General features: G+C 36.2%; 2 protein-coding genes and 1 pseudogene across 2 annotated transcripts; all 3 read left to right on the forward strand.

The window, feature by feature from the left end:
- The first annotated feature begins 405 nt into the window (after positions 1–405).
- On the forward strand, positions 406–2,723 carry LOC147534794 (glycosyl hydrolase 5 family protein-like). Its single transcript, XM_086648647.1, has 3 exons — positions 406–1,033; positions 1,409–2,003; positions 2,201–2,723. The coding sequence occupies exons 1-3, from the start codon at positions 452–454 to the stop codon at positions 2,635–2,637; spliced, it is 1,614 nt and encodes a 537-aa protein (XP_086504773.1). The 5' UTR covers positions 406–451; the 3' UTR covers positions 2,638–2,723.
- Positions 2,724–4,629: 1,906 nt separating this feature from the next.
- LOC147534795 (glycosyl hydrolase 5 family protein-like) lies at positions 4,630–7,559 on the forward strand. Its single transcript, XM_086650408.1, has 3 exons — positions 4,630–5,437; positions 6,271–6,865; positions 7,063–7,559. The coding sequence occupies exons 1-3, from the start codon at positions 4,856–4,858 to the stop codon at positions 7,497–7,499; spliced, it is 1,614 nt and encodes a 537-aa protein (XP_086506534.1). The 5' UTR covers positions 4,630–4,855; the 3' UTR covers positions 7,500–7,559.
- A 5,118-nt stretch (positions 7,560–12,677) lies between these two features.
- On the forward strand, positions 12,678–14,263 carry LOC147534796 (glycosyl hydrolase 5 family protein pseudogene; annotated as a pseudogene).
- Positions 14,264–14,299: the final 36 nt, after the last annotated feature.

The raw sequence follows: 14,299 nt of genomic DNA on the forward strand, positions 1-14,299 counted from the left end.
CATTAACGTAGATCGTAGTCGAATTCTCAAAAAAAAAACCAATTAAACAAATTTATACATTAATTGTGTCTGTCCATTTGAATGATTAGGGTACCCCATGAATTAAGGGGCTAACTAAATCAATTCAAGCCCTCAGCCTCAGCTCGTCTCCCCTATATCCGTTCCAATTGGCCGTTCCGTTTCCCTTACTAAATTACGCCATCTATACCATTTTTACTTCAACCTGACAACAAAATTACTTCAATATTCTAATCCAACCGATTACAATCTCTTGGCAGATCTCAAAGCACATGAACCAAGCAAGCACTGCCGTACGATTGGAATCTTGAAGTAAAGTGAATGTACCAATAGTATTTTGCAAATACATATATATTTGAAGTATTGGTTTAGTTTCTTCTTTTTTTTGTTGAAAGTGGTTTAGTTCTTTTGAGAATCATTATTTTACAAGAAAATGAAGGTGATTTCCTTACAAATTATTCTATTTTCTTCTCTTTTCTTATTGGGTTCTCTTGTTAATTCATATCCACTCTCGACGAATGGAAGATGGGTAATAGACACAAAGACGGGGGATCGGGTTAAATTTCATTGTGTTAATTGGGCTTCACATATGCAACCCATGGTAGTCGAAGGACTCGACAAGAAACCATTAAAACATATAATCAATTCGATTTCTTCCTTAGGTTTCAATTGTGTTCGACTTACTTGGTCAACTTACATGTTCACGAAAAATTATTACGCAAATTTAACTGTCGGTCAATCATTTGAGTCATTGAAGCTTATCGAGGCGAAGAATGGGATAGCTAAGAATAACCCGTCGTTGTTGAATTTACGTGTAATTGAAGCGTATGAGTTGGTCGTCGATGAACTTGGTAAAGAGGGGATCATGGTTGTAGTCGATAACCATGTTAGTAAGCCACAATGGTGTTGTGATAATAATGATGGAAATGGGTTCTTCAGGGACAAGTATTTTGATCCAAATGAATGGTTACTTGGTTTGTCCACAGTAGCTAAACGGTTCTTTGGAAAATCTCAGGTTTGTCAAATTTTTTTGTGTTCCCTTTTCTTTTACAATAATGTGCTCTAAAGGAATATAAATTCGGCTAAGTCTTAGAGTTTTTGTTCACCCGAAGCACAAACGAGCTATTCGTTGGCTAATTAGGTCTAGCTAATTTAGTTTTTTCTTCGATGACTCGATCGATTTTAAACAATTATCTTGTATTCCAAATGATGATTTTCGTTTTGTTTGTTTCAAATGCTCATGATACAATTTCAACACCTACTAAAAGGTTTTCAAGAGTATTTTAAGTCAATTTGCATCTGCTGACAGAAGTTCATTCCGTCCTTGATTCTAGATCAGCTTTTGAATAGGGTTAATTAATTAGGGGTTTCAGATATTGATTTTTCACAGGTTGTGGGAATGAGCATGAGAAATGAGCTAAGAGGTCCAAGACAATCTGTGCCAGATTGGTACCAATATGTCACTCAAGGAGCTACTCAAATCCATAAAGATAACCCTAATGTACTTGTTATTATTTCAGGATTGAATTATGACACAGACTTGAGTTTCTTAAAGAATAGAAGTCTAAGAGTTAACTTAGAAAACAAGTTGGTATTTGAAGGGCATTGGTACTCTTTTAGTGCAGGAAGAGGAAAGAATTGGGAGTTACAACCTGGTCGAGAATGCGCAACGACTATGTCGGAAGTCGATAGTCGATTTGGATTTGTGGTGGACGATAGGAACCCGGTTCCTCTATTTTTGAGTGAATTTGGTGCTGACCAACGAGGAACTAACTCGGCCGATAACCAATACTTAACTTGTTTTCTAGCTTACGCGGCCACGAAGGATTTAGATTGGGCATTATGGGCTTTGCAAGGAAGCTACTATATAAGGGACACAAATGTTGGCATTGAAGAAACATATGGTGTATTGGATGCAAACTGGAACCAACCTAGGAACCCTAATTTTAAAGACAAGTATAGTTTAATCAGAGAAATGTTGATAGGTATGTTAATATCATTCTATTTCTATACTATGCAACATAGGAAAGATGTGGTTTGAGTCATACTTTACGCGACAGTCCTAAAAAACTGTTGTTTATATTGACCTTCAGCAACATTTTTGGTTCAAAAGTGTGGCCTTAAATCTTGAGCAATATATGATTATATGTAGTAATCTAAGATATATTACTTGTTATTGCAGATCCCAAATTAAGCTTGCCAACAAATTACATATTGTATCACCCATTGAGTGGACGTTGCGCGCTGGTTGACAACAACCACAACATTCAACTAAACGGGTGTCAGAAACGAAGCCATTGGAGTTATAGTGGTGACGGAACTCAGATAAAACTGATAGGGACATCAATGTGCTTAAAGGTGGTCAAGGATGGAACTTCTGTGTCAGTTTCTACCGATTGTAATAGCAAACAGAGTACATGGAGCTTAGTTTCAAGTTCGAAATTGCGTATAGGAACAATAGATGAACAAGGAAAATCCCTATGCTTAGAGAATAATCCGACGAATGATTCTTCTTCGCTTTTGACTAAGGAGTGTTTGTGCCTCTCAGACGATAATTATTGTCATGTGAATCCTGGAAATCAATGGTTTAAATTGATTCCAACAAACTTTCTATATTAAATATAAGTGTAGGATTGGTTTCTCTTTGTAATTCAATTTCGAAAAAAAAAAAACATTAAGGATATATCTACTGTGTTCAGATCAAAGATATATAATAACCGAACCCAAATTCACTCAAAAATAAAGGAATGAACTTCGTGGGTCGCGACAAAATGTTAGTCGTGGAGCAGCATTAGTCCACGAAATGAACCCGAATGTACTTATCATCGTTTCAGGTTTGAGTTATGATTCAAATTTAAGCTTCTTAAAAGCAAGACCTCTACGAGTTAATTTAGGAAACAAGCTAGTCTATGAAGCACATTGGTACGCGACTACTAATGGCCGAAAGAAACACTGGAAGGTAGAACCTAGCCAAATATGTGACACTACGTACGATGAGAGAGTTTGATAACAAAGCTTGGTTTTTAACCATGGGCAACAATCCGATTCCTTTATTTTTGAGTGAATTTGTTGTTGATCAAAGAGGTGTTAGCCTAGCTGACAACAATTTTCTTAAGCTGTTTTCTTGCTTATGGGGCGGAAAGGGACGTCGATTGGGCGTTATGGGACTTGCCAGGAAGTTATTACATAAGGAACAGAGTTGTCGATATGGAAGAAACATGTGGTGTTTTGGATAGAAATCGGAACCATACTAGGAGCCCTAATTTTAAAGAGAGGTATAAGATGATTCAAGAAATGTTTTTTTTTTTTTTTGGAAAATGATTCAAGAATTGTTGCAAGGTGTGTTCGTTTCTTTTTTCGGTTATCCGTCAAGCAAATCCGTGGACCAAACCAAACTCCTCAATTTTGACCTTTTAATATCCAAACCAATCTGAATCACATAAGAAAGAACACCACCCAAACTTTTGATATCTGCCACAAGGCTTTGACACACGAGACATTTGGAATAAATCATTTGTATAAACTATTGTAGTGGTGGTGGAAAATGTTGATTCCTTGGCAAAACAGAAAGAGAAGAACAAGTCAATATTTCTTTTAGAGAAAGGAGGCCCATTTTTGTTTTTTTTTTGAGAAATCGACTCCATTTTTGGTCTGTGAATTAAATTTGGAACATTCAAAGTTTTGGAATTTATGTCACTACTTTCGACTACTTGGGCAAGCAAGTGTTGACAGAAAGGAGACACATTGAAAACAATATTTTCTAAGCAAATAGAAAATGGATGGTATTTTCACAAAAAGAAGGTGGAAGTAAGAAAAGCCAAAATGAAAATGGTTTGAGAGCAAAGATGGAAATTAGGTGGCAAGTCCAAGTAGCATGAGAACCAAAACTACAACCACATATGACACAAATATGTACCATGGTTTAAAAAATAGTGTAGTAACAAAAATGGAAATCGCTATTCTAGTCATGGTCTCGTCTTCCATAGTCTTTTTTCACTGTTCGAAAGGGTGTGCCTTCTAAATTTTGCAATTAGGCCTTGACTAAGTTAATAAATATATACTTACTAATACTTCAACCAAAGAAACCAATTGAACCTATTTGTACATTAATTTTGCCCGTCCATTTCAATAGTTAGGGTACCCCATGAATTAAGGGGCTAACTTGATCAATTCGGGCCTTTAGAGCATCTCCAATGCAACACTCAGTTTAAAAAACTCAAAGTGCCATGTAGGATTTTTTCTCCAATGCAACACTCAATTTGAATCTCAATATGATGTGGCATCATTTAATGTTGAGATATCTCAAGAAGAAACTCAATATTTGAGATTATTTTTAGGATCTCAATGATCTCAATTGGCTACACAATATTAAAAGCAAATCTACCCATTTAGGAAATGAAATCTAAGTTACTATTAAGTATTTAGAGTGCTGCATTGGGGATGACTCATTATTCTAATCCAACCGATTACAATCTTTTTGCATCTAGAGTACATGAACCAAGCAAGCAAAGCCGTACGATTGGAATCTGAAGTTAAGTGAATGTACCAGTAGTATATGCATATACATATATATATTTGAATATTAAAAGCAAATATACCCATTTAGGAAATGAAATCTAAGTTATTATTAAGTATTTAGAGTGCTGCATTGGGGATGACTCATTATTCTAATCCAACCGATTACAATCTTTTTGCATCTAGAAGCACATGAGCCAAGCAAGCAAAGCCGTACGATTGGAATCTGAAGTTAAGTGAATGTACCAGTAGTATATGCATATACATATATATATTTGAAGTATTGGTTTGGTTGTTTTGAGAATCATTTTTTTACAAGAAAATGAAGGTGATTTCCTTACAAATTATTCTATTGTCTTTTCTTTTCTTCTTGGGTTCTCTTGTTAATTCATATCCACTCTCGACGAATGGAAGATGGGTAATAGACACAAAGACGGGCAATCGGGTTAAATTTCATTGTGTTAATTGGGCTTCACATATGCAACCCATGGTAGTCGAAGGACTCGACAAGAAACCATTAAAACATATAATCAATTCGATTTCTTCCTTAGGTTTCAATTGTGTCCGACTTACTTGGTCTACTTACATGTTCACGAAAAATTATTACGCGAATTTAACTGTCGGTCAATCATTTGAGTCATTGAAGCTTACCGAAGCGAAGAATGGGATAGCTAAGAATAACCCGTCCTTGTTGAACTTACGTGTAATTGAAGCGTATGAGTTGGTCGTCGATGAACTTGGTAAGGAGGGGATCATGGTTGTGGTTGATAACCATGTTAGTAAGCCACAATGGTGTTGTGATAATAATGATGGAAATGGGTTCTTTGGGGACAAGTATTTTGATCCAAATGAATGGTTACTTGGTTTGTCCACAGTAGCTAAACGGTTCATTGGAAAATCTCAGGTTTGTACAATTTTTTGTATTCCATTTTCTTCGATGACTCGATCAATTTTAAACAATTATCTTGTATTACAAATGATGATTTTCATATTGTTTGTTTCAAATGCTCATACAACTTCAACACCTACTAAAAGGTTTTCAAGAGTATTTTGTCAATTTGCAACTGCTAAAAGAATTTCATTCCATCCTTGATTCTAGAACAACTTTTTAATAGGGTTAATTAGGGGTATGAGATATTAATTTATTTTTTTAATTATTTTATATTGATCATTAAATGTCGAGGAGACACGAGCCACAGAGTTGGACGTAAATCATCCAAAAACAAAAGTAAATTTACATAGTGCAAACTAAAGCTTATCAGTTTAAATGGAATAAATCCTAACTATTATTATTCACACAAGAAATAGTAGAGAACGAGACGAAGAGGAGTAATTTAAGTATTTAATCCAGTGAAGAAGTTGTGTCATCAACGTCTCAATTTTTTTTTTCGAAATTATTCATTTCTCTGCATAATGTCTACCAAATTGCAGAAGCTAGGGCTATAGAATAGAATTGAGTAACAAATAACTTAATGTATCAAGTCAAGCCAATGGTAGTTACGATTATGACATTCATCTGAACAAATTTTCATTAAAAAAGCGAGATTGCAGAAAAACTCTGAAACGAATATTTAACAGTTATAGCAGTAAAACAATCCATTTTTTATAAGGAATATAAAACTAGAAGTAGCCGTTTATATTTTCGATAGACTGTATTCCACTTTATTAAATTTGACTTGACAATATTTATCATAACTACTAAGTTTGTTTCAATGAGACAAATATTGATATTCACAGGTTGTGGGAGTGAGCATGAGAAATGAGCTAAGAGGTCCAAGACAATCGGTGGCAGATTGGTACCAATATGTCACTCAAGGAGCTGCTCAAATCCATAAAGATAACCCTAATGTACTTGTTATTATTTCAGGATTGAATTATGACACAGACTTGAGTTTCTTAAAAAATAGAAGTCTCAGTGTTAACTTAGAAGACAAGTTGGTATTTGAAGGGCATTGGTACTCTTTTAGTGCAGGAAGAGAAAAGAATTGGGAGTTACAACCTGGTCGAGAATGCGCAACGACTATGTCGGAAGTTGATAGTCGATTTGGATTTGTGGTGGAAGATAAGAACCCGGTTCCTCTATTTTTAAGTGAATTTGGTGCTGACCAACAAGGAACTAACTCGGCTGATAACCAGTACTTAACTTGTTTTCTAGCTTACGCGGCCACGAAGGATTTAGATTGGGCATTATGGGCTTTGCAAGGAAGCTACTATATAAGGGACACAAATGTTGGCATTGAAGAAACATATGGTGTATTGGATGCAAACTGGAACCAACCTAGGAACCCTAATTTTAAAGACAAGTATAGTTTAATCAGAGAAATGTTGATAGGTATGTTAATATCATTCTATTTCTATACTATGCAACATAGGAAAGATGTGGTTTGAGTCATACTTTACGCGACAGTCCTAAAAAACTGTTGTTTATATTGACCTTCAGCAACATTTTTGGTTCAAAAGTGTGGCCTTAAATCTTGAGCAATATATGATTATATGTAGTAATCTAAGATATATTACTTGTTATTGCAGATCCCAAATTAAGCTTGCCAACAAATTACATATTGTATCACCCATTGAGTGGACGTTGCGCGCTGGTTGACAACAACCACAACATTCAACTAAACGGGTGTCAGAAACGAAGCCATTGGAGTTATAGTGGTGACGGAACTCAGATAAAACTGATAGGGACATCAATGTGCTTAAAGGTGGTCAAGGATGGAACTTCTGTGTCAGTTTCTACCGATTGTAATAGCAAACAGAGTACATGGAGCTTAGTTTCAAGTTCGAAATTGCGTATAGGAACAATAGATGAACAAGGAAAACCCCTATGCTTAGAGAATAATCCGACGACTGATTCTTCTTCGCTTTTGACTAAGGAGTGTTTGTGCCTCTCAGACGATAAATATTGTCATGTGAATCCTGGAAATCAATGGTTTAAATTGATTCCAACAAACTTTCTATATTAAATATAAGTGTAGGATTGGTTTCTCTTTGTAATTCAATTTCGAAAAAAAACAGTAAGGATATATCTACTGTGTTCAGTAATAGAATTTGAAGGAATCCATTAATGGAAGCTTTGCTATTATTTCATTTCTTAACTTAAAATGAAGAGAACTCAGCTATTTATAGAGTCATAGCTGAGTTGTTACAAAAACAGAAAAGAGTTGTTACAAGTTAGTTACAAAACAAAATTAGTTTAAGGTTGTTGTGAAGTTTGTTGAGAATTGGTTGATATTTGAAATTCAGTTATGACTGAGCTTTAGACTGTGTTTGTTTTCCCAATACCCTCCCTTAAGCTGAAGGGAGAAGACCGAACTGAAAGCTTAGCTCGAAGAATACTAAATCGAACAGAAGAGAGTCCCTTAGCAAACACATCAGCAACCTGATCTTGTGTGCACACATAGAGAATCTGAAGAAGCTTAGAAGTAACCAACTCTCGAACATAATGATAATCTATCTCAACGTGCTTTGTTCGAGCATGAAAAACAGGATTTGAGGCCAGTGAGATAGCTGAAATATTATCACACAAAATAGATGGAACATCATGAAGAAAGATCCGAAGATCCTTAAGAAGATAAGTAAGCCAAGTGATCTCAGCAGCCGTATGTGCCAAGGATCTATACTCAGATTCAATAGAGGATCGAGCCACTGTAGATTGCTTCTTGGCACTCCATGAAATTGGATTGGAACCCAAATAAATTACATAACCTCCTGTGGATCTTCTATCATTGTAATCACCAGCCCAATCAGCATCACTGTATGAACTAAGTGAAATAGGACCTTTAGTAAATTGAATTCCATGAGTTATTGTTCCTTTTAAGTACCTAAGAATCCTCTTAGCTGCAGTTAGATGAGGAACCCTTGGGCTATGCATAAATTGGCATACCTGATTTACTGAGAAGGCTATATCAGGCCTTGTCCAAGTAAGGTATTGGAGTGCACCAACCATGGATCGAAAAATTGTGGGGTCTTCAAGTAGAGGACCAGAGAAATGATCAAGTTTCTCTGAGGTGGAGATAGGAGTATTACATGGTTTTGCTCCTTGCATATCAGTCTTTTGAAGAAGATCCAAAATATACTTGGATTGAGATAAGAAGATACCATGCTTATCTCTGAAAACTTCCAACCCCAAGAAATAGTGTAAAGAACCAAGGTCTTTCATGGCAAAGGAACTCTTAAGTTGATTAATAATATCTTGATTAAGAGATAAGGAACTACCAGTAATTAGAATGTCATCCACATAAACAAGAAGATAGACAATGTCAGCCTTGGTTTTAAGAACAAATAGACTTGAATCAGACTTGGCTGTTTGAAAACCCAGACCTAATAGAGCTTGAACTAATTCCTCATACCAGGCTCTTGGAGCTTGTTTCAAGCCATACAAGGATTTTTGTAATTTGCAAATATGAGTAGGTTTGTCAGGGTCAATAAAACCTTGTGGTTGCTCCATGAAGACCTCTTCCTTAAGAGTCCCATGAAGGAAAGCATTGGTGACATCTAGCTGAGTGATGTCCCAATCAAAGTGAAGTGCAAGAGATAAGATAACTCTTATTGTGGATGGTTTAGCTACAGGGCTAAAAGTATCATTATAGTCAATCCCAGATTGTTGATGAAAGCCCTTAGCTACCAGCCTTGCCTTATACCTCTCAATTGTACCATCTGCCCTTTCTTTGATCTTATAAACCCATTTGCACCCCACAAGATTTTCATTACCAGTATAAGGCACCAATGTCCAAGTCTTTGTCTGTAGCAAAGCATTAAATTCAGTTGTCATAGCCTCTCTCCACTTCTCTTGTTTGGCAGCTTGAGTATAGCAAGTGGGAGTTAAGTCAGAGCATTGAGAGATTAAAGCCTTTGGGAGAGGGTGTTTAGTAGCAGTAAATAGATTGATTTTGGGTTTAAAAATTCCCTGCTTTGCCCTTGTTTGCATTGGATGAGTATTATGTGGAATGGAAGGGTCAGGCTGAGAAGAAGAAGAAGACACAGTAGATGAGTGATCAGGAAGAATAGAGGCAGATTGGTCAGAAGTGGTAGGACCAGCAACTGTGTGCATAGGAGATAATGGCAAAGAGTGATCAGGTGCAACTGGAATAGGTGTAGGGGGAGTATCAGCTATAGAAGCAGATGGAGTAGGTGGAGTAGTATCAGCTATAGAAGTAGTTGGAGTAGAAGGAGTAGTATTTGATTCAAAATTGGCTGAAAATAATGGATTAGAGATAGGAGAGACAACTTTATCTGAGCCAGCCTTGAGTGTTGAGAAAGGAAAGCATTGTTCGTTGAAAGTTACATGTCTAGAAGTATAGACCCTTCCTGTTGCTGGGTCAAGACATCTAAACCCCATATGATTGAGACTGTACCCTATGAAGACACATGGGATGCTCCTTGGTTCAAGCTTATTATGAGCATAAGGCTTTAACCAAGGAAAGCAGAGACACCCATAAGCCTTAAGATAGCTATAGTTGGGTGGACTACCATATAGTTTTTGATAGGGTGAAACATTATTCAAAGTTTCAGTTGGCATTCTATTGATAAGGAATACAGAGGTCTGAAACACTTCAACCCAATATGATGTAGGAACATGAGAATGAAAGAGAAGAGACCTACTTGTTTCCAAAATATGTCTGTGTTTTCTTTCAACAGTGCCATTTTGTTCTGGTGTGTGAGGACATGAAAATTGATGTGTAATACCTTGAGAAATTAGAAATTCTTCAAGAGCATTACTAGTGAATTCCCCTCCTGAATCAGTTCTAATGAATCTAATTTTAGATTGTAATGCAGTTTCTATTCTTTTACTGAAAGCAACAAATGAAAGAAAGAAATTTGATTTATTAGAAAGAGGTAATATCCAACAATACTTAGTAAAATCATCAACAACAGTAGCAAAGTATTTATAACCACTGACTGAAGTAGCTGGTGAAGGACCCCAGAGATCAATGTAAAGTAAATGCAGGGCAGCAGTGGTCTTGCAAGAAGAAGATTGAAAGGGCAGCTTCTTAGCCTTAGCTAATTGACATTCACTACAGAAGAAGGTGAAGTCTTTATTGTTGAGAGGAAGATTATTGGTGTTGATGATACTGTGAAGTGTTGAAAGAGAAGGGTGTCCAAGTCTTTGATGCCAAAGTGATGGAGAAATAGACTGAGAGACAAAAGCAACAGGATGTGTAGAGGCAGCTTTGTGAGTATTTAAAGAGGCAGCTTTATGAAGTGACAAGGGATAGGTTCCATCTTTAGGTTGCTCTTGGAAAAGAGTCCTCCCTGATTTCTTGTCCTTCACAGTGAGCTCAGTATCAGTAAAAGTAAGAGCACATTGATTATCTTTAGCAAATTGAAAAACAGATAAAAGATTTTCAGAAATATCAGGCACATGATATATGTTATTGAACTTGAAGAGATGATCATGTGATTTAAAACAAGAAGAACCTATGTTAGAGATAGACAAACCTTGTCCATTACCAATGTGAACTCTGTCATGTCCTTGATATTGGTTTGCAGATTGAATGTTAGAAAGATCAGCAGTCATATGTGTAGACGCACCTTTGTCAGCATACCAGTAGCTAGGAGAATTATTAGAAGGAGCAGCATATTTAGCATGCAGTTTAGCAGGTGGTGTTTTCCCAATATAGCTGAGATTCAATCGATTAAAGCAATCAATAGCAAGATGCCCAACTTTCTGACATATTTGACAAATAGGTCTGTCTGAAGAGGATGAATCTTGAGAACTTTGTGAATGATTTCCAGAAGAATAATGAGGTTTACCTCTACCTCTGCCCCTATTATATTGATTTCGTCCTCTGTTAGAGGATCGAGACTGGTAATTGATCGAACTCTGAGCATTATAGACTTGTGGAGAAGAAGAAGAACCTTGAGCCATATAGGCTTGATTTGGCGTCTCAATAAGAAGAGGATTTTGAACAAGTTGTGACTCGTGAATTGAAACTTCATGACTTAATAGAAGACTATGAAGTTCATCAACAGTAACAGGAGGAGTTCGAATAGAGACAGATGTTTTGAATGATTCATACTCTGATGTTAATCCCTTTAGAGTTAATACAACAAGATGTTTATCAGGAAATGGAGCACCTGCAGCAGCAAGTTGATCAGCATTTTCCTTGATTTGTTGAAGATAAACACTCATAGATGAAGAACCTTTCTTGAGTTGTTGAAGTCGAGACTGTAATTGTAAGACATGAGAAGTAGAAAGCCATGAAAACTTATGTTCAAGAGATAACCAGAGTTCTCTAGAAGATGAAACTCCCACAACATAGGGAAGAAGATTCTCAGAAAGTGATGAGTTTAACCAAATTAAAAGAGTTTGATCTCGTTCAATCCATTCAAAATAAGCAGGATTTGGAATTTCCATTCCATTATTATCAAAGATGATCTTTTCTGGACAAGATGAAGATCCATCTACAAGGTTTAAAACACCATACCTTCGTAATACTGGTAGAAAAAGAGATTTCCAAGTGATATAGTTATCAGAAGTTAATAATCTAAATATCTAATTGGAACAAGATTAACGATTTGATGAGGCGCTGGAAGCGAAATAAAACTAGAAGATGAAGAAGACGAAGAAGAATTTGACATTGTTCGTGTTTTTAGCAGACAAATTGAGAAGAAGAAGAGATAGAAATCTTACTGAAAAAGGAAGATCGAATAACCAGAAGCTTAAGAGCTTTGGCTCATGATACCATAATAGAATTTGAAGGAATCCATTAATGGAAGCTTTGCTATTATTTCATTTCTTAACTTAAAATGAAGAGAACTCAGCTATTTATAGAGTCATAGCTGAGTTGTTACAAAAACAGAAAAGAGTTGTTACAAGTTAGTTACAAAACAAAATTAGTTTAAGGTTGTTGTGAAGTTTGTTGAGAATTGGTTGATATTTGAAATTCAGTTATGACTGAGCTTTAGACTGTGTTTGTTTTCCCAATATTCAGATCAAAGATATATAATAACCGAACCCAAACCGACCCGTTTTCAACCTTAATAAGTGTTTCACCACACATGCCTTCTATGTGATGAAGCAAGTAGGTAAAGGTACTTATTTCATGGGCAGATTAAGTTTACCAGTTCCATAATAACAACATAGATATATATATATATATATGCATAATGTATCAATACTATTGGATCCTAGCTTCAGATCTCACCTTCCATTATTCTCTTGTTTGATTGAAAATGGTGATATCCTTGAAAACCATTACCATCCTTTCTTTGTTCACGTTTGAGTTTCTTGTTAATTCACTTCCACTGTCAACAAATGGAAGATGGGTGGTAGATTCGGCAACGGGTAACCGTATTAAGCTTCGTTATGTAAATTTACCGTCACATTTAGATCCTATGGTAGTAGAAGGATTAGACAAGCAACCGTTAGCAAAGATAATCGATTCAATATCTTCACTGGGTTTTAATTGTGTTCGACTAACGTGGGCAGTTCAAATGTTCACAAACATAAGTAACAATTTTTTAACAGTTGATCGATCGTTTGAATCTTTAGGTCTAAACGTTGCGAGAAAAGGAATAAGAAAGAACAATCCATCTTTCTTGAATTTTACGTTACTTGAAGCATATGACTCGGTTGTTGATGAGCTTGGTAAGAAAGGGATTATGCTTGTTCTTGATAACCATGTCAGTAAGCCTCAATGGTGTTGTTCTGAAAATGATGGAAATGGTTTCTTTGGGGACAAGTACTTCGATCCGATGGAATGGCTAGAAGGTCTAAGGATAGTGGCTTCCCGTTACAAGCATAAACCACAGGTTTTTCAATTACGAAGTTTTCCAAAGAATAGTTGGTGAAAGTATGTAGGTAGATGATGTCACATCAATCTCAAACCAAGACTTTGAGTGTCAGTCCAGGGAAAAGAAGCATTTTTCATATAAGAGAACTTGAAATATAAGTTAACTTGTTTCCAACAAGTACTAGAGTAAAATTTTGTTTTAGCTAATGTTATATTCATGGTCCCCTTTCTCAAAGATCTTAACCCTAAATTTTTGTTGGGTCTACTCTTAACCTAGATAATGTGATTTTTGTGACAGGTTGTAGGAATGAGCTAGCATTCGGAATGAACTTCGTGGGTCACGACAACATGTTGAAGATTGGTATCGATATGTTAGACGTGGAGCAGCATTAGTCCACGAAATGAACCCGAATGTACTTATCATTGTTTCAGGTTTGAGTTATGATTCAAACTTAAGCTTCTTAAAAGCAAGACCTCTACGAGTTAATTTAGGAAACAAGCTAGTCTATGAAGCACATTGGTACGCGACTACTAATGGCCGAAAGAAACACTGGAAGGTAGAACCTAGCCAAATATGTGAAACTACGATGAGAGAGTTTGATAACAAAGCTTGGTTTTTAACCATGGGCAACAATCCGATTCCTTTATTTTTGAGTGAATTTGGTGTTGATCAAAGAGGTGTTAGCCTAGCTGACAACAATTTCTTAAGCTGTTTTCTTGCTTATGCGGCGGAAAGGGACATCGATTGGGCGTTATGGGATTTGCCAGGAAGTTATTACATAAGGAACAGAGTTGTTGATATGGAAGAAACATATGGTGTTTTGGATAGAAATCGGAACCATACTAGGAGCCCTAATTTTAAAGAGAGGTATAAGATGATTCAAGAAATGTTGCAAGGTGTGTTCGTTTCTTTTTTCGGTTATCCGTCAAGCAAATCCGTGGACCAAACCAAACTCCTCGATTTTGACCTTTTAATATCCAAACCAATCTGAATAACCATTTGATCGATCCCCAAACTGCGATCAGTT

Source organism: Eschscholzia californica, unplaced genomic scaffold, assembly GCF_041429995.1.
Source record: "Eschscholzia californica isolate CP2 unplaced genomic scaffold, dmEscCali1.0.p SCAF_6, whole genome shotgun sequence".
In the NCBI taxonomy this organism is placed as follows: Eukaryota; Viridiplantae; Streptophyta; class Magnoliopsida; order Ranunculales; family Papaveraceae; genus Eschscholzia; species Eschscholzia californica.

Coding starts and splice junctions, on each gene's coding strand:
- LOC147534794 (XM_086648647.1), top strand. CDS start 452: ATGAAGGTGATTTCCTTACAAATTATTCTATTTTCTTCTCTTTTCTTA. Junction 1,034..1,408: donor GGTTCTTTGGAAAATCTCAG/GTTTGTCAAATT, acceptor GATTTTTCACAG/GTTGTGGGAATGAGCATGAG. Junction 2,004..2,200: donor AATCAGAGAAATGTTGATAG/GTATGTTAATAT, acceptor TTGTTATTGCAG/ATCCCAAATTAAGCTTGCCA.
- LOC147534795 (XM_086650408.1), top strand. CDS start 4,856: ATGAAGGTGATTTCCTTACAAATTATTCTATTGTCTTTTCTTTTCTTC. Junction 5,438..6,270: donor GGTTCATTGGAAAATCTCAG/GTTTGTACAATT, acceptor TGATATTCACAG/GTTGTGGGAGTGAGCATGAG. Junction 6,866..7,062: donor AATCAGAGAAATGTTGATAG/GTATGTTAATAT, acceptor TTGTTATTGCAG/ATCCCAAATTAAGCTTGCCA.